At 37.6% G+C, this 21672-nt stretch overlaps 1 protein-coding gene across 4 annotated transcripts in view; it reads left to right on the top strand.

Moving 5' to 3' along the window:
- The window catches only part of LOC123785611 (MAM and LDL-receptor class A domain-containing protein 1), a 660266-nt gene that overhangs the window by 321001 nt on the left and 317593 nt on the right, over positions 1 to 21672 (top strand). For all 4 annotated transcript variants that reach the window (XM_087857640.1, XM_087857642.1, XM_087857641.1 and 1 more), the window contains 2 exons: positions 19376 to 19621; positions 21205 to 21362. In XM_087857640.1, coding sequence (XP_087713766.1) covers positions 19376 to 19621; positions 21205 to 21362 — 404 coding nt within the window. The remainder of the gene's footprint in view (positions 1 to 19375; positions 19622 to 21204; positions 21363 to 21672) is intronic.

The following is a 21672-nucleotide window of genomic DNA, read 5'->3' as shown; positions in this document are numbered from 1 at the left end:
TACACATGTCTGTCATTGATGTCTACACTGACTGGAGCTTCCGACAGAGGGAGGCAGCTGCTGTGTGGCCGTTCTCTGTAGGTTTGCTTCCCCAGTAGGTTTACCACTGCATTTACTGGAGAGACAGGTACTGACCTGTTGAGAACTCCTGCAGACCAAGTGTCTTTCACAGGATTTACAGGTAAAGTGCCCAGATAGTCCCATGTTGGGTTGGGAGCCACTCAGCTGCTAGCCTCAGAGTTGGAAAAGTTCAGCGTCTTCTCTAACTGGGTGGAGATGGTATATTCAAGAGAGAAGCCATCTGGTTCTACAGTCATGTCTTCCTTATACAGAATGGTTACAGGCACATCTTTAGAGCCTTTTACCCCCACCCCCTCCTTGACCAATAACAGAAGAGTTTGATTACCTTGGGAGCCCACTTCCAGGAATTTCTTGCGGATGCTTGGACTGGGTTTATTGATGCCTTGGCCATACTGAAGGCTGCTGGTGTCCACTGGGTGGCAGCAGTCATCCAGCCCCAGTAAGTACTCTGAAAGACTAGTACTCTGGCCTTAGACCAGCAGTCAGCAAGCCAGTCTTTATTGTGTATGTTTTACATATGAGTGTCTTATTTTACTAGGAAGATTTTAAGCTAGTAGAAGGCAGTAATCAGATCTTGCATATCACGTCTCCGTGCCAGGTCCCATAAGAATTGTCCCCTAGTTCAAGATACAGGTTTTAAATGAACTTATTTATTATAACTGAATTTAAATTAAATCTTAATTTTTTAAGAATATGTTTGTATTTTGTATCTTGCCCTAATGCGTTTGAAGCATAGCTGTAGATTTTTTTTATTATATTATGTTAGTCACCATACAATACATCCTGGTTTTTGATGTAAAGTTCCATGATGCATTAGTTGCGTATCACACCCAGTGCACCATGCAATACGTGCCCTCCTTACTACCCATCACCAGCCTATCCCATTCCCCCACCCCCTCCCCTCTGAAGCCCTCAGTTTGTTTCTCAGAGTCCATAGTCTCTCATGCTTCATTCCCCCTTCTTATTACCCCCCCCCTTTCTTTATCCCTTTAGTCCAGTTTATTTGTTTGAACAACTAACATCCTGGTTAGTTGTTTTAAAAAAATAATCATAAGGCCACGCAACAGTTCATCTTATTGTAATCAGAATATTTAGATGACTCATTGACTGAGGTTTGGGCGTAGCTAGTGAGTGGTGAATTCTTGCTGTGTCTGGTGAAAATCCCCATGGTCTATTTGTCCCAGTTGGATGCACTGAGAGCTTAGACTGGCATTGGCTCCTGAAAGACGTGTCTCTTTGATTCAAAGAATCCTGTTAAGCTGAATGACCCCTATCCATAGCTACTGCCTCCAGTAATTATTCTTATACTGGTTCATCCTGATACTTAATATTATTGAATCTTATGAGACCTGTAACCAAAAACTACTATCAGCATAGAATCACAGGAATAGCTTTGCATGATTTTATGTCTAGCTTAACCCTCTGAATCAGTGCTTCCTTGGAAATTAAGCTGGACCAGGGGAGGCGGTCCTTAGTTAATTTTCCATTACACTTTAGAAAGGGGAGACTGTCTGGCAGGTGATATTGCTTAAGTTCACCACCAGACTCTAAACCACAAGTAGCAACGCTGCACAGTGGAAAGAATATTGGACTTGATCTTTTTAATGAGTTTTAGCCCTTTGTCTCCTCAGAGTTAAAAATATAGCCTTAAGTAAGCGACTTCAATCTCTGCCAGTTCTCTAATGTGTCAAAACTCAAATGAAAGAAACTAATTGAGACCTAACTAGTCTTCTTGCCTCCAGTCATTCCCAATTGCAATTCATTTTTCAGTTTTAAAAGATTAAACTTCCTAGAACAAAATTCGGTCCACATCACCGCCCCCTGCTGAGAATTTCTGAATATTTCTGACACTGAAAGATAAAGTTCAAACTTCTCAGATGGGTATGATACTTTGTTTCAATTCATCATACATTTATTGAATGGATCCTGTATATAAAATAATAACTGAGGCTCTAATGATGCAAAGATGAATGCCATAGGCTTCTTCCTTTTTTTTTTTTTTTTTGTATGAAGCTTATGGTTTAATAGGAGAGACATCCTTGTAAATGAAGTTATTTTTTTAAAATCATACTATGTGCAGTACTACTGTGATAAACATAAGTGTTAGAAAGATCCCCCCAGAATGAAGCATGAGAGACTATGGACTCCGAGAAACAAACTGAGGGCTTCAGAGGAGAGGGGGGTGGGGGAATGGGATAGACCGGTGATGGGTAGTAAGGAGGGCACGTATTGCATGGTGCACTGGGTGTTATATGCAACTAATGAATCATGGAACTTTACATCAAAAACCAGGGATGTACTGTATGGTGACTAACATAATATAATAAAAAAATTATAAAAGATAAAAAAATAAAGATCCCCCCAAAAATAAATAATAATTAAAATAGTAATACCAATAGCCATTATATTAATAATAGTAACAATGAGAGCCATTATTTGTTGATAGATATATGATGTACCAGGACAATAGAAGTTTAGATGCATTTTTTGGTGAAAGTAGTAGTATCTTCCTTTTACAAATGATACAGTTTAATGAAAGCACGACTTACCAAATCATATAAAGAGAAGTGGGATTCACACCAGATTGCCTAGTTACAACATCCATGCCCCACTATATAGTTTTATGCGGTTGCCATGACAAAATACCACAAATCTAGTGGCTTTAAAGAACACACATTTATTATCTCCCAGCTCTGTAGGTCAGAAGTGGGACTCAGGTCTCACCGAGAGAAAATCACACCGTCTGAAGGATGCATTCATTCCTTTTCAGAGGCTCTAGGAGAGACTCTGTTTCTTTGCTCATTCAAGCTGTTGGCAGAATTCAGTTCCTCGTGGTTGTAGGGCTCAGCTCCCCATTTCCTTGCTAGCTGTCAGCTGAGGTTGTATCCAGCTTTCTGAGGCCACCCACATTCCTTGGCTAGTGGCTCTCTTATTCCATCTTTAAAGCAAGTCATAGTGGATCAAGTCCCTCTCATAATTTGAATCTTTTCTGCTTCTCTTTCAGTTTTCATACTTCGCTCTTTTAGCCTTCCTCTTGGACTTTTTAGGATTTATGAGACTAGATTAGGTTTACTAGGAGAATTCAGGATAATATTCCCATTTCAAAGTCCTTACCTTTAATCACATCTGCCAAAATCACATTGCCACCCTCACCCCCACCATGTGAAGCAACATATTTGCAGAGATTTGAGCAGGGACATTATTCAGACTACTACTCTCAGTTTATCTTTTTTTTCCCTGAAGAATAAGGTATCTGGTAAAGTTCAATTAGTTGGATCTAGTGGAGTAGTAGCCTTTTAATAGAGATAGATATACCCCAAACTAGGAAGAACATGGGCAAGGACTCAGGTACATAGAAGTCCATGTGTGTTCGGAGGAATGGACAGACATCTGGTGAGAATGAAAGAAGGGCTGGGTCTGGCTTGTGAATGGCTCTGAGTAATGTACTCAGGAGTTGAGAGTACATCCCAGTGAAGATGGGGATGAAGAAATGCTTTGACCATGAAGCAGACAGCTGAAAATCCCTCATGGTTATGTCTTCACTAATTCTGTACATGAAGTTTGGAGTGAGAGCACATGGATTGAGTTCTGGCTCCAGGAGTGACTGGTTTATTCTCTCCATGTTTGCTCTTACAGTTTGAATCAGAACAAATACAATCACACACATGTGTGCACATGCGGGTCCGTGTGTGTCTATCTCTACAGATGCACACACATATGAAAGTGTTTGTAAATTATCAAGTGCTATAAAAGTATTCATTTGCATCTCAAGTAAGATTGATTTGATTCTTATCCACAAGCATGCTGTGACTCATGCCTGTTTTTATTAATCATACCAGTTTTCAATTGCTAGAAAGGCATTTTCTAGTCTCTGTATTTCTTCCATGAATTTTACTCTTCTTTTTAAGGCAGCTTAATATACGGTTCTTTAGTATCTAGTTACTGTGACCCCAGTCACCCCATGTCCCCTGGTGTCAGAGGTCTTTCATGGAATTCACAATGTCATTCGGTTCCCTCACCATACATTGAGCTGTGTGATTAGTGAATCTTTACTGTAACTACATACACGGGTACTAAACTCCATGAGGGCAGAGATGTAATCGTTTGCTTCTTGTTATTTCTTAGTTTTTCTGTTTGGCCTAGGGTTTTAGGCAATGGACTATAATGAAAAAGAGCATAATTTCAGTGTTTGTTCCATTCGGGTCTAAATCCCAGCTCTGCCATATGCCAACATTATGAATGTGCACAAGTTAATTTTGGTGTAAAATCAAGATAATATTTACTTTTCAATGTTGTGAGAATTAGAAATTATATATAAATATATTTATAAATATGAATTATTATCTCTATATGGTATCTGCTATTGGTTGGCATTCAATTAATTTTAGCTATGGTAATGAAAGTGATGACTAATGAATGCTTTCATTTTTTTAAACAAAGCCTATGCTCACCTAAATTTGTTTTGATATAGTTATTTAAGTCATGATCGCGTTTTTTCCCCAAAATATCTTATAATTATTTATTTATATTTCAAAACAGCCTTGTAAGTGAGGTCAGTTGTAATAACTGTTATAGTAACGGAAACATTTCTATACAGAAAGGCTAAAAGAACTGATTAAGACCAGACTTTGAATCACTGAAGATCTGTGAATTGATCTCAATGCAGTGATTTTTGGTGCTATGATTAGTTAACTATTTTGCTTCCTGCAATTAGTCCTCTTTTACCAAAGGTGAGATTTGTGGTGCTAAACTATCTGGCATTTGTACAGCTTCATCGAAATTATTTGGCCTCTTGATTATGCAGCAGAAAATCTAAAACAAAACAAGAGAGAGATCTTCTTTACATTGGTTATTTGTTATTTACAAAAGTGTTATATTTTTTAAAACCTCTAAAGGAACAGACCTTTGATTACCTTCATTGCTTCCTCTACCTTCCAATTCATTTCTCAACCTATTCTTTGTGATTTATGACTATTCCCCTTTCTCTTTATAAATACATTAGATAGATCTATCGATAGCTAGCTAGCTATGGTTACTCATCAGCAAATTTCAGGGAAAATTCAGCATTATCCTTCAGCAGAGATAACAGTTAAATAGTATTTTCTAAGGCATGATTAGCTGTGATAATATGTCTTGGCTGATTTATAGACTTTGAAGCCATTTAGGTTTCCTGCCAACTCGATTTTCTCATCTATACAAAAGGATCCTGGTCTCTACATCTTCCTGGGGAATGAGATGAGAGTAATATAAAATAATACATGTTAATATTCTATAAAATAAGGTGTTTATATTATTTTCCAGCATGATTCTATTTTTTTCTCTTTTTTTGCTAATAATAATAGAATAGAACTTTATTCTGCCTCAAGCTTCTCCCCACTGCCCCCCTGACTCCTTCTTGAGTAAAAGTTTACATCATTCACCCAGTTTTTAATGCCAAAACTTCAAAGCAATTCTTGACCTCTCCCACTCTGATTATCCATCTTTAATGTTAGTAATTTCTATGGGCTCTATCTTAAAAACATTTTCAAAATTCATCACCTTTTTACTCTCTACCCTGTAATCACTCTAACGATAATAATGATAGCTCTCATTTGTTAAGTACTCACTATGTTCCAGGCACTGCTTCTTTAATACTCTTAATACTGCTAGTGTGAACCCACCTCTTTGCCTAACTGGGTCACTTATTGTAATAGACTCCTAATTGATCTCCTTTTATGCATTCATGCTTCTCTATTGCCCACTCTCCATATACTAGCCAACGATTTTTTTTAAGAATTTTTTTAAGTTATTAATTATCCCATGATTCTAGGCAAAAACTGCCAGTAGCTCGCCATCTCAGAGTAAAGCCAAGTCTTCCCAAAGGCCGTGGAGCCTACCTGCTGGTCCCCTCTGTCTCTCCTCCTATAGCTTAGAGCCATGCTCATTAGCATCTAGCCATATGGGCTTTGTGAGGACCTCCCATAACTCTAAGCTCTTTCCCACCACAGGGCCTTGAACTTGTGATTCCCTTGACCTGTCTTGCATGGCTTTATGCTTCAATTTATTTAGGTTCTTTACTGCAATGTTACATCCTTAGAGATGCACACAGAGGACCACCTCCTCTTCTACCCACCACAGGTTCCTGTCACTGCCTTGTATGTGTATTCCATCATTATCCTCCTCTTCGTTGGAGGAGAAACACCGTGGGGACAAACACAATCCTCTTCAACACTATACTCCCGATGCAGAGCAGTGTGCCTGGTGCAAAGGTGAAAATTGTTAATTCTTTCTTGTATAAAGGAGCAAGTGAAGTAATGACATGAAAAGTCTTGTGATACTTTTGATCTTATCAAAAGCTTGTTACAAAGTTTAATTCCCTTAATATCTTCCTTCTTTCTTTTCTTTTCTTTCTTTTTCTCTCTCTTTCTTTCTTTCTCCCTCTTCCCTTTCCTTTTCTTTCTTCTTTCTTTCTTTCTTTCTTTCTTTCTTTCTTTCTTTCTTTCTTTCTTTCTTTCTTTCTTTTCTCTCTCTCTCTCTCTCTCTTTCTTTCTTTCTTTCTCCCTCCCCTTCCCCTTCCCCTTCCCCTTCCCCTTCCCCTTCCCCTTCCCCTTCTCCTTCCCTTCCCTTCCCTTCCTGTCTTTCATTTTTGACCTGCAGTTTACAATATTGAAGATCCATGGGAGAAATTTATTTACAGCATGGTGTCAGGGAGTGCTATGTGTCTCCTAAGCAAATAGTGTGACTATCTTACAGATACTGATTTTTATAATTCTTTATGCCTCCCTTTTGTAATATTTTCAGAGTGATCTCATGGCCCAATTATTGTAACTGCGGAATGATTTCTGTGTACTAAGTTTGTATCTAGATTCATTGTACTAGTCCCTCTTTATGCAGGGCTGATTCAATTAATTTATGCATTTGGCTATTTCAATTCTTACTGAAAAGAAAAAAAATGTCAAAATACTTAAGTGTGTCTACACTAATCTCTGAAATTGTATTTATCCATTATGTGATATATATGTCAGCTTATCGTGCTTTAAACTAAGAGACAAAATGACTTGCCCTTGATTCAAGAGGCTGGAGTTCACCAGATGAAATCTTTGGGTGATTCTAACCATGTTGATTCCTTGATCTGTTTATCCTTGCACTTTGTTGGAAGATTCCCCGCAGAATCTGAATGCAGTGCTCTCAGGGTTCCCATGTTCAAGATAGTTACTACCCATTCAGTGCTAAACAAGGGGTCTCGGGTATTCTATCCCTTCTCCTTACCACGTAAAGGAATGAAACAATCATAATCATTCCATTATTATTTTAAGAGTCATGGGTGGGCACATCAACGAAAACAGTGGGCATAGTGTGTGAATTCACAGCTAAAACAGATATATGAGACTAGGGCTGTTAGCCCTTCCCTGAAGCATATTGGTTTGGGGTAGGTTAATTGGATTACATGTTTGAAAAGGTGAGATAAACTGTCCAGTCCTAGCACAATACCATGGTACATGTTCAGCGTACCAGTGGTGTCACTCTCATAGGGTGATTTTGAGAATTACGTGACATGATACACTGCAAACACCTACCACAGGGCCAAGCAGAAGTAAACACTTGATAATTAAGTTATAAGCTATTATTAATATGTTATTATCTTACTTTGTACATGTTTGATAAATTTTAATAAATTTAGGAAATTTTAAGTCAGATACATAGATGTAATAACCTTGGAAATTGCACTTTAGCTTTCTTATTCTTAATCGGTACATTTGAAAATAGAGATAACTAAAATTGTGGAAGCAGCCCAAATGTCTGTTGACTGACGAATAGATAAAGAAGTGGTATGTATGTATAATGGAATATTGCTCTGCCATTAAAAAGAATGAAATCTTACATTTGCAATGACATGGATGAAACTAGAGAGTATTATGCCAAGTTGAATAAGTCAGTCAGAGAAAGACAAATACCATATGATTTCACTCGTATGTGCAATTTAAGAAACAGACAAGCAAGGGGACAAAAAGAGAGACACAAACCAAGAAACAGACTCTTCACTATAGACAACAAACTGCTGGTTACCAGAGGCATTGAGGGGGGGATGCACTAAATGGGTGATGGGCATTAAGGAGGGCACTTGTCGTGGTGAGTCCTGTGTTATATGCAACTGATGAATCACTAAATTCTGCTGCTGAAACTAATAATACTCTATATGTTAACTAACTGGAATTTAAATAAAAACTTAAAATAGAGGTAACTATCATTTCTTATATGAGGATTAGAGATAATATTCATCAAGTACCCAGCACAAAGCACGGCATGTAGGAGGTGATGAGTAACTAGTAGTTACCATCATGACTAATTTTATCACCCACTTATACATTGTTCTGCAGTCATTTTTAACTACACCTTTTATACACATGCAAATGCATATATGAAATACTGTCACACGTGCATGCACAAAATATACCCTTCTGTATGTAACATGTGAATTATGCAACACACATATGTCATGTGTGTGTATAGACTCACACACGCGTGTGTGTGTACACACACACAAATACCGGAGAACAATTTTACCCTAGTTTGATGATACATGTTTTAAGGAAAGACAGCCCATATACTAATCCTGTTTCAAAAGACTTTTGTACTCTATTCGTTATGAATGATGTATACAAAGTAAAAAATATGTACATTGAAACAAATTCAAACCTAATTTATCCCAGTTAATTTGAAGCATAACTGGAGTGGTGTTTAGGCATACAAATACTTCGGGTTTGTTTTGCTTCCTATTAATAGAATTTAGCTTAGATGATTTGTTTTCTTTTATTTTCCCCTTTGAATTAGATAATTGTCTTAGCTTCATTACATAGAATTTGTTTTCACCAGGTTGGCAAGGTTTACAAATGGAAATTGCTTTGTTATAGATCAAATTATGCGAAGGCAGTATTAAATTGGGATTGCGACTGTAGAAGTCTGTTTGCAAACATAATAGGGAATCTTTGCCGAAAGTGTCAGAAATGTATATTTTGAACAAATTGAATAGCCACTGTTACTATCGAAAAAGAAGAAAGAAACTCAGAAATGTTTGTCATTTTCATCACAGCAAATAGTTCAGAAGTGATTGACTCTCTTTCTCTAATACCCTCAGTCTTGGCATCTCAAAGTTCAGCAATCCAAACACAGCTCTCTCCCTGTCATTTTTGTCCAAAAATCAAAATGCCAACTCATCTTCTAGTGAACCATCTCCTGGATTCTCTCATGTGCTCATGGATGTGTGCCCCTTCTCTTTGCTCTCTTCAGTTCATTCATTCATTTGTTTATTCATTCCTTTCTTTGTTCCCCAGCAAAATGCACAGTGAGCATTTTCTGAGTACATGATATTTTCTATTCCCAATGGGCCCTATGGACTAGCAATGGAAAAAGAGTCATTATGCACATAACCACATAGACAAATACAATGAGTGTTATTAAAGTTCTGTGAAGAAGAGCTGCCTGGTATTGCAAGAGGCTGTAATGGATGGCCCTGACCAATCAAGACTTTTTTGCAGAAAGTATATGTTGAGCTGAAATCTGCAAGATTTATAAAGAGAGATGTCTAGAGGCAGGTGGCCCAGCATATGTAAAGTATCTGTGATTGGAGGGGCTGCAAAAAGGCTAGTAGGTTTTTGTGGTGGGGAGTTGAAGGGGACCATGAGATGAGGCTGTAAAGGTGAGTAGAGTTTAATCTATGTCCATTAGTCCATTAACAAATTTGGTCTTTACCTTAACTCTGATAGGAAGCCATTTAATGAGGTTCAAGCAGCATAGTGATCCAGTTTGCATTTCGAAAAACATTACTCCATTTACAGAGTACAGTGTGAATTTCAGGAGGACTAACATGGAAATAGAGCTATCAGTTAGGAAGCTGTTTCATTAGTCAAGGAGAGACATGAATGTCCCTTGAGAAGTGGGTGATTCAAGAAATATTTAGAAAGTAAAATGGGACAGTGTTAGTGGTTGGTTGAATACGGGAAATGAAGGAGAAGCAGGGCTCGATGATGACTACCGGATTTCTTCTGAATTCCTTTACCACTACCTACCTTCCCTATTTGTTCTACCTTTTGTAGTTCATAGTCCACTATAAATGTAGTATAGATCTTAGATGTTTCATAGAGCGTTTCGTTCCTTATATTGACTTTTCTAAACTGTAATTTGGTTCTTCGTTAATTTCAGCATTTCCTCCACAGCCACCTGGAGTAGAGCGTGTTCGAGTCTTCCGTTTGCCATAAACTGTCAACATTCTTATCCCTCGGTCCAGGTTAATACTCATCAGAGGAGCTTTAGCCTGTTTTGGATTCCCCAACTATAACTGTATTATTTGAATCCTTTCTTTATCGTAGGTAGATGCCCTGGCATGTTATTTTTAAATAAAGCAAACGTTTATTTAAATACACATAGTATTATCAAAAATGGGCTAGGTTAAAAAAAAGTATTTTCCTCTGACTTCTGTCTTTATGTCCTATTTCCAGAGGAACTGATTATTTCTCATGTATCTTTCCAGAGACATTCATTAAACACCCCAGCATGGGGGTGCCTGGATGGCACAGGCTGTTAAGCATCTGACTCTTGGTTTCAGCTCGGGTCATAATCTTAGGGTCGTGGGATCGAGCCCCGCATCAGGATCTGTGCTCAGTGCAGAATATGCTTGAGTTTTTCTCTTTCTCTTCCTCTGTCCCAGTGGTTCATGCTCTCTCTCTCTCCCTCCAAAACGAATAAACAAATCTTAAAACACACACACACACACACACACACACACACACACACACACACCAGCATGTGTGTATGTTGTGCAGGTGTGTGTATTCCTCTTCCCACTTTAAAAATATTATCTTTTATTCTATATGCCAAAATAGATTTCAAAGGTTTAAAATATTTAAATATTTTAAAAAGAAAAAAATGAAATTGTACAGCAATCATACAGTACTAGAAAAAATACGGGAGAATTTTATTTACTATTGGATTGTCAAAAACCATAAAAGGAAAGACTGACCAATTTGTATAAAAGTACAAAGTATAATTTTCCTGAAGTGATTCTCATCTTGAGATTTATCCCTAGATCATACTTCTAGCTCCAGTTTTCTGTCTCATGGTAGTGGCTTTATTTGTGATGTCTTAGAACCAATTCTCCTTAAATACTCAAAGCCTCTATCAAGTACACTGAAAAACAATAAAATATTATTATACTTTACATTTCCTGGCAGCAGAAATAATTTACTGGACTGTCTTCATGTTATCCCTGATAGTTGAATTTGAAATTTCAGAAAATGATGATTTTAAATGATCCAGCTCATTACCTTACCTTTTTAAATATGATCCACTAGAAACTCAGGGTATACAAATTGTTCACCACCAAGATGTCAGTAATTTCCTCCAAGTCAGAATCATGAAGGGGTATTTATTTTTAAAAGGTACCTTTGGATTTCTTGGTTGAGTGCTTTTCCAGCATAGGATTAGAACTAGTTGAATGTTAGTGTAGCATTTCTTAATGGTTAAGTATTAAAACTGGGTAATTAAAAAACTGAGGAATAAACCATTCTTTCCGGAAATATCCTTTTGAATGAACATGACTGGCATTTTAGCATAAGTTTTTGTTGTGCTGATCAAGGTATAGAAAGTGTTCTTTGAATGTTTGAATTGCAACTCTTTGGAATGAAGAAGATGGAAGCTGCCGGAACAGTATTTGAGCCAATTTGCAGTTTTTTTCTCAGTGGAGGACTGAGCCCAGGGCCTAAGAAGCCTATAAATATAGAAACTGCTGGTTTTCATATGTTTTCCTTGTTTTCTTAACACAAATCCTAATTCCTCTACCTGTTTCTTTGTCCATTCCTTGAGACTACGGTCATCTATTTTATAGAATTTCTTTCCATGTGTTATCTCCTTTTGTGCTAACAGTAAGGTTGATGCCATGTGTCTTCACATTTTCAAGTCTTTGCTGCAAATTACTAAGGGGAAAGATCAAGAGGCTTAAAAAATAACAAATATGAAGGACTTTCAACTATTTCAGGATCTCCCAAAGCAACTGGTCTACCATTTTGGGGGGGGGTGGTTGTGGTTTGTTTTGTTTTGTTTTGTTTTGTTTTGTTTTGTTTTGTTTTTACCTACTGCAAAAAGCCAAGAACAACCATAAGGTTTTATTTTCTAACCTTATATCCCTTAGAAGGGTTGGTTGCTCCACTCAACTCTCTTGCCATATAAATAGAATTGCAAAGTGAGAAAAAGAAAAGCAGCCCATGACATCTGGGACCTGGCCTGGTACTATATCATTTGGGCCTTGGTGTTGCTATGAGCTGGTGGTTCTTCTATTGAACATAAGCAATTTCACATAGTGTCCTCATCAGATAAAGCCACTCTGGAACCGTGGATCAAGATAAAAACAAGATCACTTTGTAATCGTGACTGAACACAGACAAAACACGACCCGTGTCTTGGCCAAAAAAATGACCAAACATCCCTGTATCTTGACTCATAGGAGTGTTTCCAACCTATTATAGCTTCAGCCTATTCTAGTCTTCCCTTTGTTAGATAAGAATCATTAAGATAGCCAATCACGTAATTATCTCTGCTCCCTGATGGCACCCAATCTGGATCAAAATTCCACTTTCTTTGACTCTCCCCAAAATAATCTACCCAAAGCCCTAATCCTATTAAGTCATTTCTCCTCCCTTCTCACTGAACTGTCCCGTGGTTCCCTGAGGTATTTGTTCTCCATCATTGAGACAAGTAATAAGTCCAACTTTTTCAACTACGGTGTGCCCGGTAGTCTCTGGCTAGGGGGCAATGATAAGACAGAGAAAATGGGGTCAAGACTGTAAAGTACCTGTGGGCCATTTTTAAGGACTTTGGCTTTTAATTTTGAGGGAGAGGGGAATGCCATGGGAGGATTTAATTTTTTTAACTTCCAAAATTTTATATTTTTAAAAAAATTTTATGATCATTTCCCATTCACAGAAATATTACAATAACACTACAGAATTTATACTTCACACAGATTTGCAGATTATTATTAGTTTACCCATTTGTTTTATATAAATCTTACTTCCAAGTCATTTCAGAGCAAGTTGCAGATACTGTCTCACCCTTTTACCTCTAAATAATTCATTGTCTGTTTCCTAAAATAGAGGATGTTCACCTACATGTATAATCAATTAACACTGATACAGTATTATTATTCAGTTTATAGGCCTCATTCATATTTTATCAACTGTCCCTAAAAAGTCCTTTATGTAATTTTTGTTTTTTTGCCTGGTTCAGGATCTAATCAGGGATCATACAGTACATTTAGTTTTTAAGTATTGTTACATTTCTTTACTGTACAGGAATTACTCAGCCTTTCTTTGTTTTCTTTGACGTTGATATCTTTGAAAAGTATAGGCCTTTTATTTTGTAGAGTGTCCCTCAGCTGGTGTTTGTTGGTTATTCCTTATATTTAATTTCAGTTCATTCATTTTTGGTGAAAATGCTGTATATTAGTTACCTTTTCTTGAAAACCCATTGATCATATATTTCTGAATCCACTTCTGAATGATATACCCTGATCCACTGATCACTCTGTCTATATGTAAGTCAATACCACACAGTGTTAATTACTATAGCTTTATAGTATTTATTGAAATCAGGCTTTGTGTATCTGACACCTTTTCTGCTAATCTAGGTGTTTTGCATTTTCATATACATTTTAGATTCTCTTCCTTAATTTTTACAAAATCCTACTGAGATTTTGACTGGGATTATATTGAAATTATAGATAAATGTGAAGAGAATTGAGTTCTTAACAACATTAAGATTTATAATCCATAAACCTGATATATATCTCTGTTTATTTAGGGTCTCTTTTCCTATCAGTATTTTGTAGTTGTCAGTAAAGGGCCAGATATCTATTTTGTTAAATTTATCCCTATGCTTTTGTGGTTGGCTCTTTTAAAGGACTTGTTTAAAATTTCAGATTCTAGTTATTTCTAGCATACAGAAATGTAATTGATTTTTGTATATTGATGTCATATAATCTTGCCAAGCTTATTTGTTATTACAAAGAGCTTTCTGTAGATTTTGTATTATGGTAAGATGAATGCAGTTGAGCACATTTATGCTTTACTTTCTTCGATAATTCCATCATCTCTGTTGTATCTATATTTGCTTTTATTGACTATTTTTTCCCCTGGTTATTGATCACATTTTCCTGCTTCACATACTAGTATTTTTTTTAATATTTTATTTATTTATTTGAGAGAGAGTGAGATCACAGAGGGAGAGGGAGAAGCAGACTCACCACTGAGCCCAATGTGGGGCTGTATCACAGGACCCTGGGATCATGACCTGAGCCGAAGGCAGATGCTTAACTGACTGAGCCACCCAGGTGCCCACATACTAGTAATTTTTAATTTGATGCTGGAATTGTGAATTCATGTTACTAAGTGTTGAAGCTTGGTACATTCCTTTAAAAAGCATTGAACTTTGTTCTAGAGGCGGTTAAGTTGCTAACAGTTCTGTTTGGTCCTTTTGAGGTTTATTTTTAAGTTTTTTTAAAGACAGATTTGGGATAGAAGTCAGCAATTTTTTTGACATTAGTATCTTTGAAGTATAGTTAAACATAAAATATTATATTATTTTCAAGTGACAACAGTTGTTTAACAATTACATGCATTATAAAATGCTCACCACGGTAACTGTCGTTACCATCTGTCATCACATAAAGTTATTGCAATATTACTGATTATATTCCCTATGTTGTACTTTTCATCCCTGTGACTTATTTATTTTATAGCTGGAAGTTTATATTTCTTTATCACTTTCCTCTTTGCAAATTTTCCTCTGTATTTTTTTTAACTTAGGAAACTTTAGTTTTTAAAGTAATCTCGTGTAAAAACAAGTTGAGGTTAAAAGAATATGTTCAGAGAGTGACTATGTTCAGCTTTGCAGGCCATCTGGTCTTGATTGCAACTACTTAACTGCCATTTTAGTGTGAAAGTAACCATAGATAATGTGTAAACAAGTGGGCATGGCTGAGTCCCAATAAAACAGTATTTACTTAAACAGGTGGTAGGCCAGATTTGGTCCTGAGATGATAGGTTGCCAATCCAACCCATGGTCTAGAGTCTACTTCCTTCTGAGTTACTTTGTCCCATACTAAAGTGTACCCTTCTGGAGTTCCTACTGAATGCCCTATGTATTCACCAAGGACTCTACATTCTGGCTGATAGAAACTCAAAGATATGTGGCCCTCTGTGAACTCCGGTAGTTTTTCAGCATATAGCTCCTAGTTATTATTCTTTTAGAAATTGTTCTCAGTTTCTCTTTTTGGATTTTATCCTACAAATATAAAAACTAGAATTCAGACGAAGATCTAAGCATGTTTCTGGATCTCCTTCTCTGTGTAGCACCCTTTCCTCCACCACCCAACATTGAAAATTCTAGCTGTCCCAGATTTGTTTCCTCTACTGCGTGTGACCTCATTTTCTGCTGGGCTGACCCTTTTGGAGTCACAGTCCAAAAGGTGCCTCCATGCAGAAATCTAGGGGTGATCATAGGGTGTGCCTTTTTTCATTTCTCTAAGGGATCACAAGCCTGTATTTCCTAATGTTCAATGTCTAAAAACACTTGTATATACTTCGCCCAAGTTTCTAGTTGTTTATTGCTGAAGGATAATTTCATACTTTATTACTGTTTCTTACTTTGTGTATGCTGGGAGCCAAAGTCTTCTTATTACTTACCTTGATTCTCAAATTGTCTCTGATTTGGCCAGTAGGTTTCTCTAAAAGCTGCCTCCTTAAGCCTTTCATCATAATGCTATAATGTTTTGAACACTTTATTATTTTCTGGTACCAAAAAAAAAAAAAAAATCTAGGTTCATCTTGAATTTTTTTTGTTCTTATCTCCAAACATACTATTTTCTCAAGAGGACCTGGCTCCTTTTAATGGGGAATAGTATTTAAACAGATTTTGGGATAGAGGAGTGACATTCAATTATGTTAAAATATCACATGGTTCTATTTTGTTTAATGGACCATAGGGGTCAAGGGTAAGGCACAGAGATCAGAAAAGAAAGCATTGTAATAAAATCACACAAAATGATAGTCGCTTAGTTGAAATTAGTAACAGTGACAAATTGTATATAAGTTATGAGATAAGTCTTACACACACACACACACACACACACACACACACACCTTGGGCCAAAATTTTGTTTGGCTGTTAAGACTGATAATGCCAATTGTACACTAAAAATGTTGAAAATGTCTATTACTCACATATTGAGGCTTTCTAGGACATCAGAGTAGCTCCAAGGCATGTCCAACAGTAGTTTCAGAGAGCAAGGAAAGGAAACTGACTTAGAGTTTCCCGGTGGTTGGAGGGTGCGACTGGGGTGAGATTTTCTGTGCACAGATTAGGGCATGCATGGTTTGAACCAGCTGCCAATAAGGGGAGCACCTGGGCTATCTTACTAGGTCTCCAGATGTGGGACACAAAGGAAGCGCTGTCAGCAATCAAGTCAAACATCAAAAAGTGGAGTCAGACCCTACTACACAGAGCTCCTTACAAGATTTGTTTTTCCTCCAAGGAACTGGGGCTATAAAATTGCCAGAAACACAGTTGAGGAAGGCTGTTCACTGGAAAAGTTTGGAGGCAAAGAATCAGAGTTTGCATTTCAGCAAGTTAAGCTTCAGATGTTTCTAACATTTATTTATATTGGAGGTTTTTTACTTTCATAATTTGTTCTTTTTTGTAAAAATAAACTGTCCACTAAGAAGGTCTCTGCCTAATTTGAATAATGTATTTTTACTAAAAATCAGTTACGTAATTTCATAAAAGCTTTGATATCAGAATCACTTAAAGATACATCCCCTCCCCATTTGTAGCTGATTTCTTTGGACAAGACAACAGACACGGAAAATAATTTGGAAATAGGTGACTAACATGAGTTGATAATTTTCCTTGATATTTAGCAAAAAGTGTTTTAGAGGTAGGACACATGATAGCAGTGAAATTGTCTTTATTAATGTGAAGGGCTTTCTGTTCAAAATAATCTTATGTAGTATTCAAATTTTTGTGTTTTTTTAATTATGTAGCTATTTTTTTAGAAATTTTAAATTATGATTATTCTAAAATATTAGCTATATCGATTGTGTAATATGTTGGGATATGTGATGTGTTTCCATTTAGAAACATGTTCAAATTACTTTCTTGTTTGTTTTAAAAGAATTAAGTTTTAGCTTGATTCAGTCTCTTTGGAGAAAAGCATCTTAAGAGCCAGTTTTGTTTTTACTCCCCAAACAAATTGGAATTGACAGAATCAATACAAATGCCAACTTGTGTAAAATTAAATGATCTAGTAATTTCGCAGGTTCTCAATAGTCCCATGAGAAATAATGCATCTGGTAGTCAACACTACCATTTTTGTTCCTTGGTGGTCTGGTCTTGTGGTAGTTGACCTGGATCACTGCTCTTCTTTTCAAGTCAATAGATTTAAAAAAAAAAAAATCAGAAGACAATAGACCTGGGTCCAAATTGCATCTCTGCTCTTGAAAAATCATCAAGTGATTTAACATCTATAATCCTCATTTATTTTCATTTATAAATGAAGGTTAATGTATGTGTTCTCCATTTCTGTGTAGCTCAGAAATGCTTTAATGTTATGATTCTGAGTCAAGCTCTGTGATTGAAACATTAAAGGCCTTTTGCCTTACCCCCAATCTGCTAAAGCTGAACTGGGCAGCTAAATAAAAATAGTTTAATCCCACGCTGCAAGAAAGGAAAATGTTAGCAATTAACCCAGACAAGAAAGTTTTGTTAGAGGCAGAATGCATGGTTGAAACTTATTTTCAAAGGCTTTGCAAGTGTAAAGGGCATTTAATTAGGCAATTTTGAACAAACAGTCCAGAAACAGCTTAGCACACAAAATGGCTGGAAGCCTTCAGAACACTGGTCTTCTCCCCAGTGGTTTCTACATGGCATCCCATCCATCTCCTCCCACTTATCCCCTCTTAGCCATCTATTTTCTAGAATGTGGGACTGATCCAGGACAGGAAGCCTTCTTTATGAGACTTTATCAGCAGTTTTCAGCTCCCAGAACACCTTCTAGTGAATCCCTGAATCACCCCCCCAGCTCTAATCCACACCAGTCCTCAGCTACCAGACAACCCCAGGCCATGGAAGGTACCATGTAGAAATAAAATAGGGAGGCATTATCAGTTTCTGTACGTACCAGATGGGGAAGGCAGGAAGGAAGAAAATTTCTGGTACTGTAGTGACATAGAACAACTGGGGAGTAGATATCCCAAGTTGGATCTTTGCACCATTTTTTCCACTTAAATATTGTTACCCTGGTGTTACACCCTATTGTAATATTGGAGCACGATAATAATAATACCTTAAATATGCATATTGAACGACTTTGTCATTTCCAGAGCACTGTGTTTCACTCATTCATGTATTTGACTAATGTTTTCTCATCACCTACTAAGAGCCAAGCTCTGTTCTAGGCACTGGGGGATCAACAGCAGTCTCTTTCATTCGCTTAACTTCTCTAGGTTGTACTATTCTTTTCTCTCTTTTTTAGAAAGAAACTACACTCATCAAGGGTAGGATGATCCAAGTCTCATAGCTGAGAAGGATCAGTACCAGAGTTCAAACTCAGGTCTTCAAAACCGTTGCTCTTTATTTTACGCTTTGTGGGGGGAAAAGACAAAACAACGAGAAATAAAACTTTATTGTTCACATTTCTTTGTAGGGAAATTGTTTCTAAAATTCTAAACAAGTGACAGATATATATGCATTTTGGAGAAAAATCTGCTTTAGAAAGTTGAATATTACTTATATATTCATACCCCTGCTGTGGAAGTTTTATATATATTTTTGGTTTCTGATAAATATTGAAATGCATGGGTAGTAATGGAATGTATTTCCAAATACACCATAATACATAAGCTCTTAGTACCCTAAAGATTTTGTTTCAGGATAAAAAATGCAAAGCCTCACTGGCTTTCAGATCTAATTTATATCCTTGAATTTAGCTTATAGGAGATGCTGTATTTGAGGAGACTTGGGGTACTTTCCTAGATCAATAAAATGGTGCTTGATTTTTTTTTTTTTTTTCATTTTGAATAGTCCATGTGAGTGTTCTATTGGCCAGAACCCTGCAGGGATCAGGAGAGAGAGATGGGGGTCAGATAACTCACACTCCTAAGAACACCATATCTCTTTATAAGTTAAAGCGAATCCACTCTTACTAGCTTTTAAGCTCAGTGATGTGTTAGTAGCGTTCCCTCATCTTCGTTTATTTTCCGTTTTCTAGGTTCCTGCCCCCCTGGCTATCGGGAATGTCAGAATGGCCAATGTTATCAACCAGAGCAAAGGTGTAATTTTGTAGATGACTGTGGAGATGATACGGATGAAAATGAATGTGGTACCTCCTGTACTTTTGAGAACGGCTGGTGTGGCTGGCAAAACTCCCTGGCTGAAAACTTTGACTGGGCTTTGGGAAATGGCTCTCATCGGAGCCTAAGACCTCCCAAAGACCACACACTTGGAAACAAAAATGGTAGGTTGTGAGGCTTTTGCAGCAATTCTAACCATATTCACAGTCAGCATCTCGTTGTCTTCCCTGACAGCAACTGGAGAGCTCTGGAAAGACTACCGTGGGGCCATGGCAAGCGAGTCAAACATTTGATGAGAATATTTGTCTCTTGGGACTGCCATCATGAAGGACCAGAGATGTAGACCACAGACATTATCCCACAGTTCTGTTAGCTAGATGGGTGGAATCAAGGTGTCAGCAGAACTGGTTGCTTTTGAGGGCAGTGAGGGAGAATCGCCTACTCCATGCCCCTCTCCTAGCTCCTGGGAGTCTCACACATTACTTGGCTTGTAGATGGCATTCTCCTGTGTCTTTCCATTGTCTTCCCTCTCTGCACGTCTGTCTCTGTGTCCAAATTTACACTTTTCATTACGACACAGTCTTATGTGGAAGAGGGCCCACCCTGATGTTTTCATTTTAATTTGGTCATCCACAAAGGCCCTACTTCCAAATAAGGTCACTTTCATAGGGACTGGAATTAGGACTTCACCATCTTTGTGGGGAGGGGCATAATTCAACACATAACCGGGAGTAACCAAATTTTAATATTGTTCTGATAACTGTAGATAGATGATAATGTATGCTGCCAGTGGGCACCTTTCCTAAATGACCCATGTTTATAATTAATGACCCTGAATTCTGCCTCTCATTGAATCATTAGTATATCATGTAGCTTTTCAGATTCTCAAATTTCTCATCCGCAAATGGGTAGAATCCAGTTTTCCCTGTGTACCAAGCAGAGATTAGAGAAATGAGATGATACGTATGAAGGGAAAGCAGGTTTGGAAACTATGGAGGGTAACATGCAGATTTACGGTAAGGTCACACATGTCAGACATGTTGGGAATGCCTCGTTTTTGCAGTGGGTAGATGAGGTCTTGTCTCAGACTCATTGGTCAAAGGACAAAGGAGTTAGCAGAATAAAGAAAGGACCCTGAATTCCTGGAGGCTTCAGAATAGGAAAGAAGGTTTCTAAAGAGTAGCAACTCCTCAGGCCTATGATACAACAAAATCCTCCAAGGCAAATTGACCACACCAGAGAAAGGAAGGTCTCATCTCCATGCAAACACTCAGTGGTACATGCATAAAATATTTCGAGTATTTGGATACATAAATATAAAACTCAGTATCTTCCATGTTACATATTAAGATTCTCAGCATTTTATTTATGTACCCAATAGATGACTGAATTTTTGGAAGTATGTCGTAATTCCTTTTTTATTTTTCATAGGAACTATCTTGTTTTGCAAGAACTGTCCATTAAACGATTTCTGTAATTATCTGTTTGATTCGGCAGCATAAATATCGTGTCACATCAGTTAATCTGCATACTCTGAAGTGCTTTGCTCAAAGCACAGACCGTTAGAAATTGTTCTGTCAGTGAGCTAGAAGCAGGGCTATTCCATGTTCTTTCTGTTTCAAATGGAAATGCCTTTGGAAGCTCATAGTCTATGAAATATAATTAAAAACCCTAACGAAGATGGAAAAGCTAAAATGATCCCCTCGCTGTGGTTTCTGTCCTCTCTGAACATTGTCCTTCTTCTTAGGGCACTTCTTGTATCTGGAGGCTACTCCAGTGGGCCTTCGGGGCGAGGAAGCGCACCTCAAGAGTGCCATGTGGCAAGAATCCAGCGCTGCCTGCACCCTGAGCTTCTGGTATTTCATATCTGCAAGAGCCACGGGGGCCTTTCAGATCCTCATTAAGGTAGGTCCTTCGTCCGGGATGCCTCTGAGCTCAGCGAAGTTTCCTGCAGGCAGCCCGTGGCCAAAGGGAGTTTTCGCAATTCGGCTGACTTGGCCAGAGGAAGCTTCCTTTCATCAAGGGGAGCTTCTCCTTTGGCTCAAATGCTCTACGGGGTTATCAACGGGGCATGGGAACTAGCTTTGAGCTCAACATCATACCCCGTGGTTATCCCTGAGTCCTGGAGATTCCTTTTATGATAACATTTAGTCGAAGACCCACAAATTTCTTCTCGCTGTTTCGGCATTTCCTTCCCTCTCCTTCTCAGTAAAAG

This window comes from Ursus americanus, chromosome 31, assembly GCF_024610735.1.
Source record: "Ursus americanus isolate L20-20 chromosome 31, mUrsAme1.1.p, whole genome shotgun sequence".
Taxonomy (NCBI): Eukaryota; Metazoa; Chordata; class Mammalia; order Carnivora; family Ursidae; genus Ursus; species Ursus americanus.
The sequence above is the reverse complement of the archived record's forward strand: the minus strand, read 5'-3'. Positions and strand labels throughout refer to the sequence as shown.